This window comes from Sceloporus undulatus, chromosome 7 (assembly GCF_019175285.1).
Source record: "Sceloporus undulatus isolate JIND9_A2432 ecotype Alabama chromosome 7, SceUnd_v1.1, whole genome shotgun sequence".
In the NCBI taxonomy this organism is placed as follows: Eukaryota; Metazoa; Chordata; class Lepidosauria; order Squamata; family Phrynosomatidae; genus Sceloporus; species Sceloporus undulatus.
In genome coordinates this window covers 37,312,851-37,337,422 of record NC_056528.1, presented here as the reverse complement: position 1 = coordinate 37,337,422, position 24,572 = coordinate 37,312,851, and the positions used below count along the sequence as shown (strand labels likewise).

Here is a 24,572-nt window from a genome sequence, read left to right as displayed (position 1 = left end):
CTATGATCACTGACTACTGATAAATTGATTTTAGAGAACTAATAGGAATGGGTAAATTCAATATTAGTGTTTTATTGATTGTATTAGTATTTCTATTTGTATATCTTGTATTATTTTATTGTTGTAATCCCGCCTCGATCTTTGGAAGGGCGGGAAAATAAATAAACTATTATTATTTTACAACTATGCCATTAAATTCAGTGACATAATAACAAGTGCCCCTATATAATATCAAGTTGTTCTCCTTCTTCTTCTTTCTCTTTCTTTCTTTCTTTCTTCTTCTTCTCTTTCTCTTTCTCTATTTTTTAATGATTTTTAGACACCTCAGCTTTTGACAAAATTTATTTTGCACACAAAGTGGATCCAAAATTATCCCACCCCTCCTGACATAAAGACACAGGTAAAAGAAACACCTAACTGTGCTTATTGGTAGTTACTGGAATTATCTGGTCAAAGCAGAGGACTGGTAGGGTTTTCCTTCATTTATATACTGCTTCATACTGAACTAACAGTGTCTAAGTGGTTACAAGGTGTAAGCTAAATGCCCCCAACAATCTGGGGGACTCATTTAGCGATCTTCTCGGAAGGAGCAAGCCTGAGTCGAGCTTGAGCCCTTTCGCTGATATTGAACTCGCCAAGCAACCTTAGGGTTTTGAGTGAGGGCTGCAGGGTGCAGGCATTAACCGCTGCGCCACCAGGTCCCTGCGCCACCAGGGTGCCCCAAACTTGGAAAGGACTGAAGGCACCCAACAACAGAAAGGTTAAAACACAAAAAGTGGCAAGGAGGGGATAAGTTGTAAAGAAAAAGAGAGACACAGCAGAGGGAGATGCCGTCTACACGTATATTAGTATGTGCTGTGGGATACACACATGTACAGTAAGCACGTAGAGCAGGTATCCTCTCTCTCTGAATATATAGTGCTCATCGCTTCTCTTTGATACACACACACACAATGCATTCCCGCCTCTCTAAGATATACACACACACACACACACACATATTCAGACATGCTCTTTCTGGTATTTACGTTTTAATATAGGTGTGTGTTTTTATGGGTGTGGGTGTGGGTGGTGTGTGTGTGTAGTAATATATAATATATATTGCAGGCTTCTCTCTCGGGTCTTCTTCGATCTATCTATCTATCTATCTACTATCTATCTATCTATCTATCTACTATACTATCTATCTATCCATCCATTCCGCCTTCCCCCATTGCAGGCATCTGTCCCGCCTCTCGTGAGGTGGGTGTGTGTGTGTGTGTGGCAGGATTCTCTCTCTCTTGGTATCTATCTATCTATCTAGCTATGACAGGCATCTGTCTCTCTTGATCTATCTGTCTATCTATCTATCTAATGCAGACATCTCTCTCTTTCTCTCTCTCTGTCAATTGCAGGCATCTCTTTCTCTTGATCCATCCGTCCATCCATCCATCTATTGTAGGCATCTCTCTCTTGCAATCAATCAATCAATCAATCAATCATCCATCCATTGCTAAGGGGCTGGAGTTCCCTCTCCGGAGGCCCTCTGGGCCACTCCCTGTCTGTCTGTCTGTCTGTCGGGGGTCTTACCGAGGCGGAGGCCTTGGTCGTACTTGCGGAGAGCGTCGTGGAGCTTCTTCTCCCGTCGGAGCCGGCGTCCTTCGTGGCGGAGGCGGGCGGCCTGAGATCGTCGGGGGCATCCTTTGGCCAAGAGGCCGCTGAGGAGGACGTTGACCCGGAGGGGGCTGGCGGGGGCTCCCTCGGGTCCGGGGCAGAGGACGCAGCCTCTCCAGTGGAGCCTCGAGGGCTTCCCCTCCTGGGGCCTTTCTTGGTCCTTCTCCAGGCACTTCTTGCAGAAAGTGTGGCCGCAGAGGAGCGAGACCGGCTCCCAGAGGAAGCCCTGGCATCTCCCGCAGGCCCAGAAGGAAGCCTCCCGCCCCGTCGAGGCTGAAGCGCTTTGCCCACCGAGGAGGTTTGGTGCCAGGCTCGGTGCCACCTCTACCAGGTCAGGCTTCAGGCTGCAGGCCAACTGGTAAAGCTGCAAGGCTTTGCTCTCCTCCATCGAGGCTGGACGGTGCCCCGTCGAGGCGGAAGGTCTCGTGCCAGGGAGGAAGGGGCCTGACGCCAGGCTCTGGGCCACTTCGCCCAAGTCCTTGTCAGGCTCCAGGCTGCTGGCCAACTGGGATGGCTGCAAGGCTTTGCTTTCCTCCATGGTCCTCCTCGAGGGACGCCCCGTCGAGGCCGGGAGTGCCAGGCCCTGGGCTGCCTCGCCCAAGTCTCCCAAAGGCTGGGCTTCCAGGCTGCAGGCCAAGCGGCAGAGCTGCGAGGCTTCGCTTTCCTCCAGGGTTCTCTTCGGGGCCCAGGGACGCCCCGTCGAAGCCGGAGCGCTTTGGAGGAGGCTGCGGGCCAGGAGCGCTGCCAGCTGGGCCACCGGAGGAGACTGCGGCCTGCAGGGCAAGCGGTAAAGCTGCGAGGCTTCGCGATCCTCTATCGGAGGAGAAGGCACGCCCCGTCGAAGGACTCCCAGACCCAGCATCCTTGGCCCTTTGGCCTCCTGCTGCCGGGAGCCCATGGCTAGGCGGACCCCAGGGGCTGGGGATGATGGGCTTTAGAGTCTGGGAAGGCCGAGATTGGCCCCGCAGCCGTCGAGGGGAGCCTGGCTGCTGCCTCTTGGGCTCAAGGCTGGCCCCGGCTGCTCCATGCCAAGGGCTGCTCCTCGCCTTCCAGCTCCTCGCCCTCCTTCCCTTCCCAGGGAAAGACGATGCAAGGAACCCAAAGGCCGTCGGTTATATAAAAAGCGGAGCCATGTGATGCTCTCTCTCTTTCGGGGCTGGGTCGCCTCTTGCCTCGCCTCCTCCCGACGTTCATTGGGCAGCAGCCTGGTTATAAAAGCCTGTTTTGTAACCTGCTGCAGCTGCTGCCAGCCTCAGAAGAGAGAAAGAGAGAGACCAGGGAGGGAGTGAGCCTGGTGCCAGCCTCCCTCGTTTTGCCCAGCCAAAGGGGCATCTCCGAAATGGAGGGCTTCGAGGGCAAAGGCCTCCTCTCCCTCCATCCCCACAAAGGGACTCACAAACCACACATTCCAGGAGTCCTTTGTATTATTGTTGTGTGCCTTCAAGTCATTTCCAGCTTAGTTTGCAGAAATCATCCAGAATTCCAGTGATGTTGTTGTTTTTGTCAGCCTTCAAGTCACTTCCAGCGCAGGCTGCAGAAAACACCCAGAATTCTGGAGCTGTTGTTGTGTGCTTTCAAGTCTTCTCCTTAGGCTGGATGCGCACTGCAGAAATAATCCAGTTTGACACCATTTTAACTGCCATGGCTCCATGTTGTGGAATTCTGGGACGTATTCAGGCATTTAGACTCCTCTGTCAGACAGCTCTGGTGTCCCAACAAACTACAAATCCCAGGATTCCATAGCATGGAGCCAGAGCAGTTAAAGTGGGACTAACCTGGCTTATTTCTGCAGTGTGGATTCAGCCCTAGAAAACTGGACCAGGGCTGAGGTTGGCTTTCCATTGGAGTTTAAAGACACTGTCCAAGGTGCTGACTCTATTTAGGGGGGAAAAAGATCCTAGAACCTTGGATAGTTCCTTTCAAAGTTCAGACTGTAACCCTCGGCAGATTCACTGAGGCTGCATCTGCATTGCAGAAATAATCCAGTTTGATTTCCACTTTAGCTGCTCTGGCTCCATGCAATTCTGGGTATTGTTTTGAGCGCTCTGAGAGAGAAAGCTAAATGTCTCACAAAACCACACATCGCAGAATTCCATAGCATTGAGCCAGGGCAGTTAAAGCGGGGACAAACCTGGGAAGGCTGTCGCCTGCCATTGCTCAGGGAGGAGAGAAAGTAAGGGATTAATTTGGGACCAGAATAGTCTGGGGCAGCCCCAAATATTCTGGCAAGTGTAGTCAGGTCTGGAGTCAACTTGATCGCACTAAGAAATGCCACTATGCAGTCTCTTGGTGGTTGTGCAAGGGTGGTATCCTATTCAGGACTATACGAATCCTACTGTTCTGGTGTAAATAGGAATTATGGTGCCTAACAGCTCCTGTGTGGGCCTTCCCAATGGATGGGGAGACGGATTGACTGTTGTGTAAGAGTGCATTGCTAGGATGCACTTTGTATGGCTCTTTGTGCAGTGGAGAAACCCAGTAACTCCAGCATAGCTATGCCAGTGTAATCTTACACTACACAGTAGGGGGCCAGGATTTTGGTTAACAAACCTGTAGTGCCTCTGCCCCAGTCTACATGGTGACCTGCATCAAAGCTGGCCTATTTAACTTTCTTTGACTCGGGAGCTATTGTGATTAGAAAAGAGACTTTAGGTTTATCTTGCAAAACAAATGGCAGAAATGTGTCACTGTGTTGGGAGCATAACTTCGTTTGGAGATCAAATGCGTGATTGATTTTTCACAGCAGGGACTGTCTTTAAAAAAAGCAATCTCACCAAGCCCCAAGTGCAGCGGAACAAGGAGAGCTTGTCGTGAAGATAACCATTTTCTTTTTTTTGCAAATGCCAGGCTTTCTCCATTTGCAGATACATTTCATCTGACAAGTGTGTGCCTGTGGGTGTGAGAGGGAGAAAGGAGGGGGCATGAAACAATTTCACACATTTCTTCTAATAGGCCTATAAGCAGACAAAGCGCAGCATGGGTTAGCATGCCACTAGGAGTGTTAACAGGATACAATAGACCTGCAAGCTGTCTGCAGGCTCTGCTACCAGAGGATTAGAACACTGCTCAATGGAGCATCTTGCCCTAAACCAATGCACTCCAGAGGTGTTGGACTACTACAACTCTCCTCACCCATAACATGTTGCATGGACGATGGGACTTGTAGCTCAGTAGCAAGGTAGGCATTCTGGAAATGCTCAGAGGCACTCTGCCCAGGACATAACTTGATCATGTTAGGATTATTCCTATAGGCTCTGCTGTGCTTTTGCTGTGATTTGGCCATAACAGTAAAGCATGTTGGAAGATGGGGATTCTGGAAGACAATTGGGCAGGGATTTGAACCCTGGTCTCCAGAGTCCTAGTCCAACACTCAAACCACTATGCCACACTGGCCCTCATAGATAGGACAGTAGTCTTACTGAATGTACAAGCTGTCTTCTACCTTGCAGACACAGGACTCCTGGCAATGCCAAAATGTAAAGATATTGTGCAATTTTACGTCCCTGGCATTTCCCCCCCACCGATGATGAGGAAAAAGTGAAGGATGTAGCCATGCACAAGCCCAGGATGGGAGGATAACATAAGCAAGATAGCATTGTCTGGCTCCCACCACCTTAGATGAAATTGTGCATTGGAAGAAGAGGGATTGAGGAATAAAAGCCCGATAAGTTACACCGTTGGTCCACCTAGTAGCCAGAGCTTGGAAAAACTACTTGCCATATTGATTGGGATTCTGGAAATAGCTGTCCAAAGGAACAACCTTCCCCATCTCTACTAGTAGCCCATTCTTAGCTCACCTGACTAGCAGTGGCTCTCCATGGTTATCAGACAAAAGTCTTCCTGAACCATATCTAGAGATGGTAGGGATTGAACCCGAGACCTCTGGTCCAAAAGTCCCTCCTGGATGAGGCTCATCCTCTTTGCCTTCTCCTCCCTTGCAAGTAGATGAGACTGCTTCACTCAGCAGTTATTGTGTAATGGGCAGTTGCTGAACTGTCCAGTTACAATAAAAACAGTGGCTGGGGATGAAAGGGGCCAGGTTACATAAAAAATTAATAAAGAAGGCTAAAAATAAAGAGATCCAAGATACTCTGGGTTTCCTGTAACAGCTGAATTATCAGCTGCTCCATTTATTTTTTTAATTTTAAAGACAGGGAAAGTCTCCTGTTCTTTTGCAAGATTCTGCTCATTTCCACTGTGGATTTGGCCCCTGAGGTTCCCCACCATTGGTTTACCTGGTACACAGAGAGAGAGGGGGCCAAACACTCTATGCTTGCAATATCTCCCATGTTGTTTTGCTTCAGAACTCTCCACAAAAATGATGAGTTTTTAAATAATGCCTTTAGTCCACATCACACTGAAGTGAATTCTGCTTCATAAGTTCACTGTGGCTCACATTGACACTGCTTGTTTCCCTGCTTCTGCTTCCAAACACAGCTGCCTAAGGCTGCATCTGCACTGCAGAAATCATGCAGTTTGACACCGCTTTAACTGCCATGGCTCCAATCTATGGAATCCTGGGATTTGCAGTCTGGTGGAGGGCACCAGAGCTCTCTGATAGAGAAGGCTAACTAATGGCAGTATCCAGATCGGTGCAAAGCACCGGCCTGGATACGTGCTAGGGTTGCCTCAGGCATCCTTTCCAGACGCCCCCTAATGCTAGCACGTACCTGCGCCGCTGTAAAGGCGGAGCCCTGTCTACATGGGCATTGCCATTACGATGTCACGGCCGCGCCTCCTCCAAACGGAGGGGTGCAGGCGCCGCTGCAGGGTGCTTGTGATGCCCTTTCAGCAGCGCCGGAAGGAGCTCCGTTTTGGAGCTCCTTTCGCTGTTTGTGTCGCTGGCACAGCCTTTACATGGCTGCACCAGCAACACAAAAGAGAAAGGGGCCAAGTGGCCCCTTTCTCTGCCTTCCCGCCGCTGCCTCGAGACCAGGAAAAGCACAGGATCAGGGCCTCTGGGGCTGCCGCTATGGCAGCCCAGGCCCAATCCGTTGGGGAAAGGGGCGGTCTGTATCCCACCTATCTCACAAAACCACAAATTCCAGAAATACAAAACAAACATTCTGCCATTTTTTTCAGAGCATGGTTACTTTCTACTTAAACCTTTTGAAAGGCTGAAAACACTTTTCCATCTCTTTCCTTATGTTGCATGTTGACAGAGTAGATCGCTCACGAACTCTCTGCAATAATTAGGGAGCTGAATCATCGTTCATTTGGAAAGGGCTTCTTAACATCTATAGGGACAGCTATTTTTGAAATGTTTTGATTAATCATACAAAAAGAGCTTGTCAACAAGGATAATGCTCATCATCATTTTTAGGTAGAATTAAAAGTAATAAAGAAAAAAACCCAACAGCAGGAGCTCTTGACTCACGAGTTGAGAAATATTTACAGGCAGTGTTAGAAAATATATTGTAAGACATGGCATTTCAAAACAGGAGTTCTGTGCTTTGTTTGGCTTTTTGGTTAGGTGGTGATCTTTTATCAAGAAACATTCAGTCCTGAATCTGTAGAAAGCTCCTCTTCTCCAAGTCGTTCATCTCTTTCAGGATCAGAGCAACGTTGTACCTAAATTCTTGAAATTTTGCAACAGGCACCTGGAAAATGAAAGTGATGATATTAACACAGGTCAGGAATCATCATAGTTCCAATATGTGTCAAGTTTTGCACATGTTCATTCTTAATGTGTTTAAAAATGCACACATTTTCACACTGTTTAACACATTTTCCACAAAAATGCTTTTATCCCAGGATACACACTTTTGTACATAAATAACTGTAAATTAATGCTGTTCTGATATGAATTGCACCCTAAAATATACATTTTTGTGTTCCCTAACATAAAATTTTGTACTTTATAGGCATTTGAGCATTTTATTGAGCCATGAGCTGTAGTGCAAAATCTAAAGATATATCAGTTTGCTCAAAAATGTGGTTCAAACAAAAAGTCAAACATTGTTGTGAGGACACAATGTGCAAAAGGAAAAGCATATTCATTGTAAGGAAGATAGCATGTGAATGCAATAACATAAATAAATACTGCACAATCTTTTCCACTATATCCTAAAGAACAGCCCTGCGAGGTAGGTCATCCTGGCAGAGCGAGTGACTGGCCCAAGGTTGCTTGGTCAGTTTCACTGCTCATTTGAACCTGGTTCTCCCAGATTCCTGCCTCACACCTTACTTCCTGTACTACACCAACTCTATTTAAAAATGTAATTATATGAAAAAAATGATCCATTCAAACAATAGAATATCCACCCTTCAATAAAACACCAGAGGCCTGACTGTATAACATTATATAATGGAAAGTTGCAGATTCAGAAATGGTTAACTCTTACCCAAAAGAGAACAAGATGAATTCAATTTATAAAGTTACACGATCCAGTCTCTTAATCATATGAGCACACTGACTTACAAAAATGTGATCTCTGACAAATGAATTTCTCTTTCAGTCTGCTTGAAAAGCTATGTTTTTTCCCCACCCTGTGACATCAAATCCTTTCATTATATTCATCTACTAGATTGGAGATAAGCTGGAGAAAATGTTAATTATCCTTACTGTAACATACCAATTTCCCACCCACATCACATTTGGATTTGGATGCTGCAAACCAGCCTTCTCCAACCTGCTGCCCTGGAGGGGTTTTGGGCTACAAGTTATCATGAGGTTATAGGAGAGCTGCTTTCAATTAAGATTCTCAGAAACAATGCTCCAGTCAATGGACTTTTCAAACCAAACAGATGGAAGTTGCTATTTGGAACATTCCTTTCATATGCACAATGTTATACCTGCATGTTGGGCATGTTTTACCATACAATGGGAAATGTGATATACCATGGCAAGAATGCACTGCATTCCCAGTGCAAGTTCACAGAACTGCCTGGGTACAGTCTATTCCACATTAGTTAATGTGGAATAGACTGCACCCAGTTCCATGATAATTATAGTTCTGTCACCTTGCACTGGGGATTCTTTCTCATTTGTTGAGGAATATTTCAGTCTTTCCAATATGCTCAAAGTGGGCTACCCAGTCTGAAGACTTCAGACTCACCTGCACAAGCTACACTAGTTCAGAGGTGGTCAATGTGTAGCCTTAATCCCTTTCTAGTAGCATCCAGTACTTCCCAGATTTTTAAAAAAAATATCATTACACTTTGCAAAAATTTACTGGCAAACTGCTAAGAGCACAACAAACAATAGCAAGCTGAACTAAATGCCTTTGGTGTTCACTGGGGTTTGATTCCAGGAACCCTGTGGATAACAAAATCCATGGATGCTCAAGTTCCATTATATACAATGATGGAGAAAAATGGGGTTCCTTATAATCCAGGTTTGCTTTTGGGATTTTTTTGGGGGGTGGGGGAATATTTTCAAACTGTAAATGGCTGACTCCATGGATCGAGAAACCATGGATATATAGGACTGACCATAGTTAGTATCATAGTCAGTTTGGTTCCTTATGGTTCTCTACCAATAGTCAAAATCATAGTTGAGATCATATTAACAAAGCTCAAGTTAAGTAGATTTAAGTTTTCTTTATTTATAATAAATAAATTTCATAATAATTCATTATGAATTGGGAATGTTATTTAATAATAATGGCCAAGACCCTCCATAATCACATGCAGAACCTTGACATGGATTCCCTGTCACCATCTCCAGGGCTCACTGTATTACTGAGATTGTCACCCGCAATGACCATGCCTGGCTGGGGGATCACTGAAGTGTCTGAATAAATCCCCATAGCCCAACACAGACTGAGGACATCTTCACCAAGCACATAACAGCCACTGGTTTTGGAAAGCTTGTCATTCTCCCAAACTTTCTGATCTCTTCTCTCTTGTGTCTGAACAGTACCATTTGGGCAACCAAAACAACAATGCTTACCACTTCCATGTTGGAAATGGCAAGAATGGCCTCTGGAGACTTACTTAAAGTCAAGTCTCTTTTTGTATCCATTTAGCACCAACAAGACTTACTTCAAAGCGATGGGCTGACCCGTCGGAGAGCTTCAGTTGCATTAAAATGGATGGTTGCAAGGCACGAGCCAATGAGCTGAAATCAATCACACAACAGTTACCATTACAGCAATGCAGATGAGACAGAAGATTCAAGTTCTTTATATGGAGGCGAAAACCAGAATGTCTGTAAAAATGTTACTTTTGGGGATAATAATTCCTACAGTATCCCAGCCATCATACTCACTAGTCATGATGGCTGAGGAATTCTGGGAGTTGAGGTCCAAAAGTGTAACACATTCTGAAGTCAGGTTTTCCAAACTCTACTCTAAGAAATCAATGGATGTGAAGAGGGGCTGAGGGTGACACCTATCAGTGGACTTCCCTTCCCCAGGATGCTCAACAAATACCAAATCAAAGAATCCCTTTGATGCTCTTATCCGACAGGCCAGTCTTTCTGTAAAGTCCAAATATCTTCAAGAAGACTTTGTTATGTGCCTTCAAGTAGTTTCTGACTTATGGACTGAACATATCACAGGGATTCCTTTGCAGGATTTGCTCACAGGGGATTTGCCACTTCCATCCTCTTAGGCTTAGAGCATTTCACTTGCCCAAGGTCAGCCAGTGGGTTTCTGTGCCTGACCAGGGATTTGAACCCTAGTCTAGAGTCCTAGTCCCAACTCAAACCATTATACTACATACCAGGAGGACAAAATATACCCTATTCTTGCTAAATGCCAACCTTCTTCAATCTAGTATGCCCTCTCTCCAGACAGGTTGGGCTGCAATTGTCATCTTCCCCAAGCAACAGGCTGCCTTAAGTTCATTGGAGTGACAGCCAATTATTCTGAAGGGCACCAGGACATGATGGAGGACATAATGGAGAGCTGATAGATACTTTTTATAAACATTACCAACACAACAGTATTCCTCAGAAAGAAAAGCCCTGTCCCATCCAACAAACTGGTGCCCATGAAAGTCTGCTGTGGGTGGAGTGTGGGATAATATGTGGGAAAATATGAAAGGTCAATTTTCTATTATTACCATTTTCCATGAAAAAGGTCTGCATTTCTAAAAAAGGCCCATGTTTCATAATAGGGACCATTTTTCATAAACAACTAACTTTTAACAGAACGAATGAATAATTGTGCCAGTCAAGTTGGGTCACTTCAAAATTGTAATTAACTCCTCTGCAGAGGTCTAAAAGGAAACACTCCTGCTACTCTCATGCAGACAATTTATTTGTAAAAGGAGTGTGGGGGAGAGGAATGGAGTTGAGGCAGAAGTTATAAACAAAAGCATGCATGATCTGAAGAGGCTAAATGAGATCCAAATTTACTTAGGGTACCAGAAAATGTTCCCATTCAAAATGACCCAGAAAACTCACATCAGTGGGAAGATGCAAAGCCTGGCTCTTGGAAAATGGTGCAAAGGACTTCCTTGTTTTTGAGCTGGAGCAAGAGCAGAGCTAAGAGGCAGGCTCATTTTTTACTCCCCCGCCAACAGTGAACCCAGGAGCAGCAAATGAATCATCACAGATATTGATTCAGCTTGCCAGTAGCGGCTGTCAGAACAGGGACAGATGCCAGCAGACATAAAGGTTGGATGGCCAAGACTGAACTCTTTCCTCTCCTCATGTCTCTGAGAAGATGCTGTGGTCAGAGGATAAACAGGAAATCCCCAGGGGAGGTTGGAAAACAAGGGATGGAAAACAAGGAAGGCAGGAAAGTAAAAACAGAACCCATGTTGTCCCAGGAGAGGGCTGTTTGTACCTCCCAAAGTACTTAGCTGCATGTTTTCCTAGTCTTTCAACAGCCACAGATTCTATTTTAAAAGGTAGCATACTGATCACACTGTTTATTCCAAATGAGTCTAGGTTGTAAAGGGATTTGATCAACAAGACATCCTTCCCTAAGTACTCAGCTACCACCAGATCAGCTTCCTCTATTATGTGCTGCAGCACATGGCTAATGGACTAGAAGTTATCAGCAACCTAAGAAACTGCAAAGCTAAGAAGAATTAGCTTTTGGCAATTTGTTTCTTCAAGGTTAGCCCCGAAGGATTGAAGCCACAGACACAAAGGGATACCAATATGATTGTCCAGCCATTCTGTACCTGGTGGAAATGGCCACGTCCACCCTCCACCTGAAGTCTTCGATTTTAGGCAGCTGACTGGACTGCTTCTGAATGGCAGCTTCAAGAGTAGGTCGCCTGCCATGGGAGGAAAAACAGAGAGAGCATGCAAAGTGATAAGCGCAAGACTTTTGAGAAGGATTGCATTGGAAAGAGTACCAGTTCACTGAATAATCCAAAAAGAAAGGCAGTAGCTCAGTGAGAGAACACATGTCTTGCATGCAGAGCCACCCATTTTCAGCCTTCTGGCTCTTACATTATATCAGAGGTGAGCAAAGTGTGGACGTGGCGCCATTTGTGGCATTCAGGCTATTTTTGTGGCCCTTGATCATCTCTTCCAGATTTGCCAGACTATTCTTTTTGTGGCCACAAAGGGCTAATTTCCTCTTCTTTGATGGTGGCAATTTATCTTTTAAATAGGTTTCAGCCTGCCCTTGCCTATTTACTATTACTATAATACCCCTTTTGCCAAAGATTTTTAGCCACGTTTTTCCCAATCTTACATGGAGATACAAGGGATTAAACCTGCAACCTTTTGCATGCAAAAAGCAGGCACCCTCCTACTGAGCTATGGCCTTTTCTTGGAGTACCCTGAATTGCTTGCCATTCAGCTTTCCCAGAGGGTCTCAGATTCTAGTACTGAAAGGAAGAGGAAAACATCTCCCTATCTACATTCTCCACATTAGGCACCCTTTTTATAAGTCTCATTTGCATTCCCTACTTGCCTTTTTAAAAATAATCTTTAAAGCCTCAAATGCTGTGATCTTTACTTGTATAACAGTTGCTTTGGTGCCTTGATAATTTCCAATGTGTTTTTCTGCATCTTCATCAAATTTACAATGCCCTTTCTGAGACCGGGCCAGTGTATTTGAATGAAAGCCACATCAGAAAAATGCTTTATTTTTTCCTCCTCTCCCACGCATGTCTCCACTGAAAGGAAAATGTTGTGTCAGACACGGCACCTACAGCCAACATCCAGTTTATTTCCAAATAATGCCAGCACTGGGGAGCAGTCCCTGGCAACCCGCCAAATGTCATCCTGTTAAAAATATGGCGAGAAGATGAGATGTTCCTTATGTAATGCTCGGAGCTTACCAGCTTTAATCTGACAACTACAAAATGAAGCTTTCAGATCCTTATGACAGATCCATCTTTTCCCAGTAGGAACTAACCTCATCACATATCAATGTGTGTGTGTGTGTGTTACTTCAAGGAGAAAGAAGCACCTATAGCAATTAGGGATGAGCAGACATGAACTAAAAAAAGAGGAATTGCTCTTGTACTTTGGCAAGTGCAGATTTCACACTCTTGCCAAATTGTACCTAATCATGTCTGGACCACAGCTTAAGGGAAAATCAGTTCTCAAAAATGCTATTCACAGTCTCAATTGGCCAGAACTTGGGGTACCCCAAGAGCCCTACCTCACAACAGCAGTTTTGAAAGATTTTAAGAATGTATGGCACAAATTTGTGTTTGTTTTCTTTCCCCATACAAATCCACACACTAACTTTGAGCCAGTCCTTAATGTTTTAGGTAACACCTAAACTTGAGATAGAAAAAAAAATCCCAACCCTGTGATCTCACAGAAACACAAAGCCATTTGTAGAGGTGCACAGACAAAATGAGGTTGTGAACATGATATCAGCTGCTGAATTATTGCATATACTCAAATATAAGTACAGAAACATTAGTCAAAAAGTTGCCTCCAAAAAAACTGAGTTGACTTATCCACAGGTCAATGTAAATACTGTACTTTAACTCTTATTTTGTTTAAAAAGAAACCATCTCCTGATAAAAGGCAAGAGTGTAATCTGTTCTGGAAGCACTGACCCCCCCTCTGCTCTCTCATCCATCCAGCTTTTAGGATGAATACAAAAGCCATGCCTGCTGGAATTTTGCAAGTTCTTCGGCACTGTTTTCCTTTGTTTCATCCTTTAGATCTTTTATTTGAAACTCCTAAGTTTTACCCTCGACTTATGCGTGAGTGAAATGATTCGTATCATTGAGCTAAAAAAAAGTGATATCTGAATGACCTCCAAGTCACTAGATTACTTTTTCCCAGTCTAGTACCCTTTAGATGGGACTACACTTCCCATCATCCTCAGCACAATTTCTAGGAATCACTAGAGGCTGCAAACCACTAGCATTTTATATAGAGCCACTTTCCTATTGCAAGCAAACTTTCTTTTTCTAAGAAAGGTTGTTTTACAAAGAATCAATGCTGTTATATACACATAGGTACATGAAGAAAGATGACTAACTAGTTCATTTTATATGCTTTTTTCCTTCACAGGCCACAATTTTCTGTTGCTTTTATGAGGCGAAAGGAAGGAATGACAGAATGAAACATGGTTCGGGAAACAATGCAAGTTAAGAGGCAAAGGATATACGTGCGGATCCACAAAGCTACTAACCTGTTCCCGAAGGCTACAGTGGCAAAGTCAACAATGAAGTCTTCTGGAATCCTTGAAAAGAGAAAAGGACCTATTGAAGCAAACAGAAGATCAACCCTAATTTGGAGCCTTCTCTCCCCCACTGTTTTTCCAAATTTTTTAGAGACATTTTGATGTGTTGTTTTCAATGGTTAGTTCAGTTCTAGTTACATCTAAATAGGGAACAGAGACGAAAATATAAAAATTTGCCCTTTCCTTCTGCCTGGCAACTTAAAACCCTCCATAGATTGTAAACTGACAACAGAATCTTTTGACCCAACAAGAGAAAGGTTTAGAATCAATAAAACAGGAGAGAGACCCTTACAAGGCTGGTGGGTGATGCTATTTCTTGCTCTTGTGGGCCTGCAGGTTCTGTCTGCTCTTGGCTTTATCCAATACATCACAATTAGTTAAAAGGGATGTGATTTATGCAGTAGCAACCACTGAGCTGGCCAGTAGCTTTGGCCTTTCTGTACAGTAGGCCCTTGGTATCCGCTGGGGTTTGGTTCCAGGACCCCCGTGGATACCAAAATCCATGGATGCTCAAGTCCCATTGAATGCAATGGCACACAGTAAAACGGTGCCCCTTGTACTAAATGGCAGAATCAGGGTTTGCTTATTGGAATTTATACATTTAAAAAATATTTTCAAACCGTAAATGCTCGAATCCGTGGATATGGAGGGCTGACTATATATGTTCTCTTCTTTCTCTTCCACCTACATTAGGACATAATGTGGCAGTGGTGGTGGCTTCCATGTTAATGGGAGGAGTGAATTTGTCTGAACTTTAAAGTTCGGACAAATTCAGCTTCAGCTGATCAGCTACCAGCCTCCATTGGAATTTGGTTCCTCAGGAAAAGTTTCATCTGTTAAAGCCATGACATTTAGGTGAACATTTTTAGCATTCAAATTATGAAGCTGCTATCCTAGCAAGGGTATCGGATGCAGTGGCTTAGTGGTTAAGACGCCAGTTCTAATGATCAGAAGGTCGGAGGTTGCAATTCCAGGTTCGAGAGCTGCAGGATGGGGTGGGCTCCTGTCACTAGTCCCAGCTTCTGCCAACCTAGCAATTTGAAAGCATGCAAATGCCAGTAGATAAATAGATACCCCTTCTCAGTGGGAAGGTAACAGTGTTCAGTGCAGTCATGCTGGCCACATGACCACTGAGATGAGCACCACCTCTTACAGTCGGTTATGACTAGACATTCATGTCAAAGGATTAACTTTACCTTCACCTTTTTACCAACAAGATCTTTCCAGCTGTTTAATCCTTATGTGTAAGATTTGGAACTGGCCCTACCATTAGGCAGGGTGTAGTAAGCTCTTCAGGCAGCACACGCTGGAGGCAACAGTGGCAGATCCTCCTTGACATCCTCCTAAAACACCTGGCCATTCTCCTCTTTTGGATGGACAAAGCTATGTGTGATACATGGCCTGCCTTTAAACTCTGCTTTCAGGAATGGCGAGAGTCCTGCCATCAGTACTGAAGTAAACTTCCAACTGCCTGTCTGTTGGTTTCTGTACATGGAACTAGTGGGTGTCCTCTCGTCCTTTGTCTCAGGCAGCAAAATGTCTTGGGTCAGCCCAAGACAGAAAGCACAAGATAGAAGTGGGTCATCTCAAAGGGTTCAAGGATTCCAAAGTAACAAAGGAGACATGGCCCAGGTAGGGAACCTTTGTGTGGAGATTTAAATACACAAAAGGTGTGTTGAGGTGGAACTCCAGAGTAGACCAGACCAGTTTCCTTCTCTTCCTGCATGTGGCCTCTCAGGATTAGTTGTGATAGATAGGAAGTAGGCCAACAATTATGATGTGAGGCGGCGTTAGTGTAACTTCCCTGGGCATTTATAAAGGTGATGTTTGAAGTAATCCTTTGCAGGTGACTAAGAGTTCACCTGTAATATTTGTTCTACTGTTTATCCCGAATTGGCCTTTTTAGACACCAATGCGTCTGTACAAAGCGCGGGATGAGTCCTTCCTGAATCTTCGTTTGCGAAGCAAAGCCAGAGATATCAAGGAAACAAAAATTTTGGTGTAGAAACATCAAAACCACACACATATTGGGAAGTTTTGGGATGGCAGCAGGAGCAACATGTTTATGGTATCTAGTAGTTCAGCCCCACACTTTTAGAAGACCCCCAAATACACATTTATGTTCGATGGGCCTCTGTGTCATTCTGTAGGACCGCCTGGTGGAATCGTTTGGATTTGCAAGTGATCTTAATTTCTGTCTTTGGCTTTAAGTCCTACTTTTTATTAGTTATCATGGACTGGATTGCTATTTATTAGTTATCATAGTCTGGATTATAACTGCAATTGTGCAGAGTTGGAAAAAGTTAACTTCCTTGACCATGAGCCATGCTGAGTGGCAAATGCTGGGACGTGCAGTCCAGCCAAATAATCTTTGCAAGCTCTGTCTTATTGATGTTCTGTGAATTTTAAAAGCAGTTTTGGAGGGATATTCTGAACTACTGACAAGTGCTTCTCACCCACTGGCCTTCTAGATGTTAACTGTGAGAAACCCACTCCTTGCAAGGTTATGGATACTTGGGACTGAAGTCCAAAAGATCAGCAGGGGAGGAAAAAGATTGAGAACCACAGTTAGAGGTAACCTATACTGTACATTGCTAGCTGCCCTGATCAGATATGAGGAAGGGTAATGCATGATGATTATGACCATTTAAATATATAAAATGAAAATTCTGAAGCAAAAGGGCTGGAAAACTAGAAATGAAGAACGTATCTGGAGGTGACGGTGAAAAGGGAACCCAAACTTCACATACACCTGATTTTAAAATCCAGTCAGATCTTTGCCACTCGGTCCCTGGCTTTCCCATGCTGTTGTATCATTGTGCCAAATGGGAGATATTTAACACGCAGGCTTGGCATGCCTCTGCCTTTATGCAACTCTTCTGCTCAGAGCCACCCGGCGGAGGATTTCAACTAAGCCTATGTAACAAATGTCCGTGTTTTGCTTGCTAATTAGAACAAGCCATCACACCCAGACAATACAGGCAGATTTTGTTATATCACTGTCCTTTGAAAACAAAGGAAATGTAGAAGTAGGACAGGGATTCTCAGTCTAAAATGCTGATTGTCTTACTATTTTAAAAAAGTGAGGTGGAGGGAACAGTGGGCACTTGCATGCAAAAATATAACTGAGAAGCAACAAATGATGTTCTGCTGGCCTCCTGCTAGAAAACAAGCAGTGTGTGTTGAGTGCTGGATTAAATGGCACATTATACAACCACAGGCTGCTTTTGTGCTTGCTTTTCAATGACCTTGTTAGGAAACTATTGGATGTAAAATTACACCCCAGTGGGGCCATACAATGACACATCTCTCATGAGCATTTATGAATGCCAGAAAACTCTTTATTGATGGTTGCAGAGGAAGTAAGCAGATGTCTGTCATCATTCCTCCAGTCACCCTCTCTTAACAAACTTAATGCTGTTAACAGAATATGTATCTGCTCTGACCTCCAAAGTGGGGCCATGTCTGCACATCATGCTGAGTCATGTTTTATGTAATTACGGCTTCTCGTTGTTGGAGCAAATGTTGCTCACTACTCCCAACAACATTCATTTTTGCTGGCTGGAAATTTTTGTGCAGAGAATGCACCAGATATTTCCCAGGGAGGAGTAGTAGCTCAATGGCAGAGCGTGCCCTTTTCATGCGGAAGCTCCTTGGTTCAAGTCCTGGAAACTCCAGTTAAAAGAATCTGATAGCAAGCAATGAGAGAGACCACTGCCTGAGATCCAGAAAAACCATAGCCAATCACAGCAGAAAGGGCTGCCTTGCTATTAGGAAGAACGAAGCTACTACCTTGGGTCACAGATGAGGTGGGGGGCTGCAAAACCAGCCATCCCAAATATTATTTCCAAGTCTCCTGGGCAACTATTGCTGCTAGATCTCAGCATGCTACACAACCTGTCCGGCACCCCTTAAATTGGTCTGCTCCACTGAGGATGCCATGTTGAATGCCAGGTTGCTTTTGTATGGGTGAGAGCCGTCTTGGTCTTGAAGGCAGCAGACTAGATTAGGGGCTGAAGAATGGGTTGTGTGATGCACCATTTCCCCTCCAAGACTTAGCTGCTATATCCTACCATGTGCTGCCTAAAGCAGTAGCTCCACTCCACCAAATGATAGGACTGGACCTATCTGTTCCCAACATCCACAAGATGAGTGCAGATGACTGGAAGAAACCTACGTAGCAAGCATCTCCATATGTTCTTGAACTTTGTGCAACTGGGGTTCAAGAAAACAGTAAAACCTAGAGGCACAGAGATCTATATCCATGCAAATATCCCTGATCTACATGTTAACATCAGGAGCAGGACAGTTACTTTCAATAAGTAGCTATCAATTATCAACAGTAAAGACTGAAAGAGATTCTTCTACCATCAGTGAAACAATATACTGAAAGATGCAATGGATCAATATCAGGCAGACATACCTGAGCTCCTTTAAATCTTCTTTAAAAACCTGTAGGGCAAAATAAACAAACAAAAAACAGAGTTAAAGTCACATTTCTGCAGTTTCCACAATGAAACAGAATTGTGTTCTCCAAATATTTGGGATATTGGAAAGTAGTCCATCCAGGAGATACTCGTCCCACCCAAAACAACTGGTCTATACTTCTAGAAGGTCAATTTCAAAGGGTGAGTAAATTCAAAGTACTTTCAGTACTAACTGGACATGTAACAAAGGGAGCTTCCAATTAGAAATTTTCTTGTGCAACCCTCCTGTCTCACCCCTGAACTTTTACAGAGGATCCAGACGTCCTTGTCTTTTAATCCTGCTGTGTTCAGTTTTCTCTTCACTATGAAATGCTCTCCCCTTGGTAGTTGTGGGGCACTAAAATGCCATCCAGGCTGCATCTGGACTCAGAAATTATCCAGGTTGACAAGGTATTAAGTATTATTCTATTGGTTGAGACCATGTTCTTAGGTTTGTGGATCCAGAAATTTCCCCCTTCACTCCAAGTATTTGAAAAAGATGGCACCACATTTCCAAAAAAAAAAAAGACTAAACACAGAAGCTGTGGTGTTCCAAGTTAAATTAAATTAAATTATACTCTTGTCATTCTAAGAGACCTAGTGTGATGTAGTGGTTTAGGTGCTGCACTAGGGAGGCCTGGGTTCAAATTCGCCCTCAACTATCGGAACCCACTGGGAAACTGGGGAAAGCCACTCTCTCCCAGCCTCAGAGGAAGGCAAAGGCAATCCCACTCTGAACAAATCTTGCCCAGAAAACCCCATGATAGGCTCACCTTTGGGCCACCAGAAGTCAGAAATGACTTGAAGGTACACAACAACAGTTTCAAGCATGGTGTCACCCGCATGTATGTTAAGAAACTCACTTTTAGAAAGACAGTGACTGTCAGGATTATTAAATATTACCTGCCAGTCCTGTAATCTTATGGGAATGAATGCAGATGTACAAGGTGGCACCTGCAGTACATGGGGAGGATGACCACATTTCAGGAGTCATCGAATCGTAGAGTTGGAAGAGACCACAAGGGCCATCCAGTCCAACCCCCTGCCATGCAGGAAATCCAAATCAAAGGATCCCCGACAGATGGCCATCCTGCCTCTGCTTAAAGACCTCTAAAGAAGGAGACTCCACTAAACTCCGAGGGAGTTTGTTCCACTGTCGGACAGCTCTCACTGTCAGGATGTTCCTCCTAATGTGGAGGTGGAATCTCTTTTCCTGCAGCTTGCATCCATTGTTCTGGGTCCTGTTCTCTGGAGCAGCATCCCTCCTCAATATGACATCCCTTCAAATATTTAAACAGGGCTATCATATCACCTCTTAATCTTCTTTTCTCCAGGCTAAACATCCCCAGCTCCCTAAGTCATTCCTCATAGGGCATGGTCTCCAGACCCTTCACCATTTTAGTAGCCCTCCTTTGGACATGTTCCAGTTTTTCCACATCCTTTTAAAATTGTGGTGCCCAGAACTGGACACAATATTCCAGGTGGGGCCTGACCAGAGCAGAATACAGTGACACTATTACTTCTCTTGATCTAGACTCTATACTTTTATTGATGCAGCATAAAATTGCATTGGCCTTTTTAGCTGCTGCATTGCACTGTTCACTCATGTTCAACTTGTGGTCTACTTGGACTCCAAGATCCCTTTCACATGTAGTCTTGTTCAGCCAGGTGTCCCCCATCCTATATCTGTGCATTTTATTTTTCTGCCCTAAGTGCAGTACCTTACATTTCTCCGTGTTGAAGTTCATTTTGTTAGCTTTCGCCCAGCTTTCTAGTCTATTCAGGGCATTTTGAATGTTGATCCTGTCCTCTGGAGTATTAGCTATTCCTCCTAATTTGGTGTTATCTGCAAATCTGATACGTATGCCCCCAATTCTGTCATCCAGGTCATTGATAAAGATGTTGAATAGCACTGGGACCAGGACAGAGCACTGTGGGACCCCACTGGTCACTTCTCTCCAGGATGAAAAGGAGCCATTGTTGAGCACCCTTTGGGTTCGGCCGGTCAACCAGTTACAAATCCATGCACATAACATCCATCCATCCCACTTTCTTATGATTTGGAAAAAATTGTCAGAACTGTCAGAATCTGACAATTTGTCAGAATTTTAAAGCTGTTTGCTTTAACATCACCAACACTTACCTACCTACCTACCTACCTACCTATATACACACACAGATACAAATACAATTATAATCTTAAATTTTTGAAAACTGCTCTAAGAATGTGTTGATAAGCAAATTATGTATTTCTTTAATAAATACATCTAAACAGAAAATAATATTGGGGAAACAATCTGCTATCTCCTTAAAACAACCTTTTCTAACTTGGTGCCTTCCATACGTTTTGGCCAGAATTCCAACCACCTTCCGCTGCAGGACCAAAGGTCAGAGAAGACTGGAGTTCTAGTCCAAAGCATCTGGAGGTCATCCAGTTGGGGAAGGCTGCTTTAAACTACTTTCTCACTCATTGTTGTATAGTTTATTGTACAACAGCTGCACCTACTACTCACATCTTGTTTTAGAGATGATGTGGGGAGCCTCAAAGCCTCTCGGAGCAGCGTATACATGCCAGAAATGAGGATGGCAATTTGCTCGTCTGACAGATTTGCACTCTCAGCAATCATTCTCACAGACTCTTTGCAGTCTTTTCCTTCCAGGGCACTGACAGTGACTATTGAGCAGGAAAAAGAAAATATAATGAGAAGATATGACTCATTAGAAAAGACAATAATGTTTGGCAAAGTAGACGGCAATAGCAAAAGAGGAAGACCGCATTCTAGATGGACAGCCAAGGCAGCCACGGCCCTCACTTTGCAAGACATGAGTTGGTAACAGAGAGACTTGGAGTTCTTTCATTCATAGGGTTCCCATAAGTCAAAGTCGACTTGATGACAGTCAGCAATGCACCAACATGGGCAGTTCTTTAAGCAAGTGGACATTATTTAATCCTTCTCAAGAAATGGAACATGGAATATGTTTCCCAGGGGTTAGAAAAGTTACTTTTTGCGAGCTAATAGATACAGGGAATTGTAGCTTCCAAAATAAAATTGCCAAGCTCTGACTGTGTCTCCACATTGAAATGTGGGCTTGTAAGGATTCCCTTACACCTTCTGAGAGGAGGGAGATATATCATGATGTTTTAACTAACCAAACATGGAGAAAAGTTCCTTTTTCCCATTATAAGGGAGGAAAACCCCCACTCTCTATTACAGTAAACCCAGTTGGTGAGGGTTGAAAAGGATGTACTGATTAAACATTCTTATTGAACGAAAATATTCTTATTTACCTAATGCATTTTAACTTGGTGCAAATGCTAGCTTGTTTCTTGTTTTTTAAAATCTGTTTTACAATTGTTCATTTTTATACAGTTATAAATTGCAGGACACCACCTTGGACTCCCAATAGGAAGATGGAGACTATTGAAATATAACAAATAAATCAGTGTGGTATGTCTACTAACGACAAAACATTTGTGACGACTAGCAATGACAACCAAGTAATTTTTCTTCCATCCTGTCCATGACTAATCAAATCTGCAAAGTTCAAAGCCACAAATATGGAGGGACGAGTGTAAATAAACAGATACAGTGGGCCCTTGGTATTTGTTGGGGCTTGGTTGCAGGACCCCGTGTTGGATACCAAAAACCATGGATGTTCAAAACCCATTAAATACAACGGCACAGTAAAATGGTGTGCCTTATATAAAATGGCAAAATCAAGGTTTGCTTTTTGGAATGTATATCTTTTTTGAATATTTTCAAGCCACGGATGTTTGAATCCATGGATAAAGAATCTACAGATACAGAGGGACAACTGTAATTAAGGGAGCCATGGCCTCTCATTGAGATGTACACAAACATGTCCTGGTAGTGATGATGGGGCTTCACACAATACCTTCAATATTTCTACCTCTAAATGTATAGGGCAGTTGCATTTAATAAATACCACCTTAATCTCATGCCATCTTTAAAACTAAGGTGGTTAGTGAGACTCAGTTATAGTAAATCCATTGAATCGACTGATGAATGATAAATCAAAAATGACTTGAAGGTACACAGCAACAAAAGTTAATCCAGCTGATTCAATCGGTCTACTTTAGTGAAGACTAACATCAGGATTTAGGCCTAAATATGTATTATGTTACTGTGTTATCATTTTGCGTCCCTGGCCTCTAAATGACAACCAGCTGTATATGACAACTGGCTGTATATTGACCTATCAACACACACACACAAATGCAAGTAACTTTGATGAAAAGAAGAACAGCCCACAGTTTTAATGGCTAAGTTGACCACAGCGGTATTTTATTTCCTCTCTACCCTGTTATAAAGCCAGCTCCCAAATTTAGTCCAGGCGACAGCCGAACTGGGGAATGCAACACTTTTTGGCCACTTAGACGACCGACAACGTTCATGCCGTCCATTAGCTGCTGTGCAACTTTTGAGTGCATTTATATGGTAGAAATAATACCATTTGACCCCACTTGAACTACTTTGGCTCCATCTGACATAATCCTGGGATTTGTAGTTTGCTGAGGCACCACCACTATTTGGCAGAGAACTGCAAATCCCAGGATGCCATAGGATGGAAGCACAGCAATTAAAGTGGTACCAAACTGCATTATTGCTACAATTATTATTATTATTATTATTTTGGTGCAGTGGTTTTGAGCGTTGGATCCCCACTGGAGACCAAGGGTCAATTTCCGCTCAGCCATGAAACCCATTGGGTGACTTTGGGTGAGTCACACTCTCTCAGCCTCAGGGGAAAGCAAGGGCAACCTCCTCTGAGCAAATCTTGCCAAAAAAGCCCCACAATAAGGTCATAAGTCATAAATCTTGCCATAAGTTACAAATGATTTGAAGGCACACCTTTTATTTAAGAGGTATGTTTATATAAATGTAGATAAGTATATAGTTGTGTGTATGTATATCTATCTATCTATCTATCTATCTATCTATCTATCTGTGTGTGTGTGTACATATACTGTATATACATGTATAAATGTAGATAGCATATAGTATATATACACATAATAATAACAACAATAATAACAAAAGATGCAGCTGTTCCACTTCCCAACAGCCCAAGCCAGTGCAGCTGGTGGATGGGGGGATGTTGGGAGCTGCAGTCCAACAAGACAAGGAGGGCCATTGCAACGTTGTCCTTATGGCCTGTAAGAACCTCCGGCTGTCAATCCAGGGATGCAAATGCTGGAAGCAAAGGGAGGCCTAGGCTTGCTCTGCTTCTCTGGCCAGCAGCCAGGGGTTACCTTTGAGCAGTTTCCTGAAGGTCTCTTTGCCCAATTCCCGCAGGCTTTTGGCCATGGCTTCCACTTCTGGGGGCAGCCGGGCCCCCAAGAAACTGACCCCAGGATGGGAGTAAGGAGGAGGCACCGCTTTCCCTACCGCCGCCATTGCCACTGCTTGCAAAAGCAGGAAGGAAGGCGCTTGCAAGTTGCAACTGCAAAGCGTCGCAGTATCTACAATACAAATCCCAGGCTGCGGGGCTTCTTGGGTCTCGCGCCGCCCAGATTCCCGGGAACGTTCCATTGCGCGCGCGCGCCCCCTCCCGGCCCACAAGTGGAATTGCAAGCCAGAGCTGGTTTAACTTTTGTTGCTTAAAGTCTGGTTTTTCTTCGAGGGTCAGAAGTGGTGCCTGTTCTCTGCACATGCTCAAGGGCCAGGGTGAGCAGGCGTCCTCCTAGAATCATAGAGTTGGAAGAGATCCCAAGGACCATCCAGTCCAACCCCATTTGGACCCCATTCTGCCATGCAGGAACTCTCAATCAAAGCATCCCAGACAGATGGCCATCCAGACTCTGTTTAAAGACCTCCAAGGAGGGAGACTCCACTACATTCCGGGGGAGTTTGTTCCACTGTCGAAC

General features: G+C 44.0%; 2 protein-coding genes across 3 annotated transcripts in view; both read right to left on the bottom strand.

Moving 5' to 3' along the window:
• Window positions 1–2,755, bottom strand: part of LONRF3 (LON peptidase N-terminal domain and ring finger 3) — a 30,261-nt gene extending 27,506 nt beyond the window's left edge. For both annotated transcript variants that reach the window (XM_042479025.1, XM_042479026.1), the window contains exon 1: window positions 1,570–2,755. In XM_042479025.1, coding sequence (XP_042334959.1) covers window positions 1,570–2,551 — 982 coding nt within the window. In that variant the 5' untranslated portion in view covers window positions 2,552–2,755. The remainder of the gene's footprint in view (window positions 1–1,569) is intronic.
• Window positions 2,756–6,954: 4,199 nt separating this feature from the next.
• On the bottom strand, window positions 6,955–24,212 carry COMMD5 (COMM domain containing 5). Its single transcript, XM_042480199.1, has 7 exons — window positions 23,958–24,212; window positions 21,196–21,356; window positions 18,640–18,668; window positions 14,166–14,216; window positions 11,734–11,829; window positions 9,640–9,715; window positions 6,955–7,253 (listed from the first exon to the last, which is right to left on the bottom strand). The coding sequence occupies exons 1-7, from the start codon at window positions 24,100–24,102 to the stop codon at window positions 7,152–7,154; spliced, it is 660 nt and encodes a 219-aa protein (XP_042336133.1). The 5' UTR covers window positions 24,103–24,212; the 3' UTR covers window positions 6,955–7,151.
• Between the last annotated feature and the right edge of the window lie 360 nt (window positions 24,213–24,572).

Excerpts from the sequence above, each read along its gene's own strand:
- COMMD5 (XM_042480199.1), bottom strand. The coding sequence starts at position 24,102 with ATGGCGGCGGTAGGGAAAGCGGTGCCTCCTCCTTACTCCCATCCTGGG. Across the intron at positions 18,669-21,195 it reads CATCATCTCTAAAACAAGAT|GTTTTTAAAGAAGATTTAAA; the intron begins GTGAGTAGTAGG and ends TTTGCCCTACAG. Across the intron at positions 9,716-11,733 it reads GACGTGGCCATTTCCACCAG|CTCATTGGCTCGTGCCTTGC; the intron begins GTACAGAATGGC and ends GATTGATTTCAG.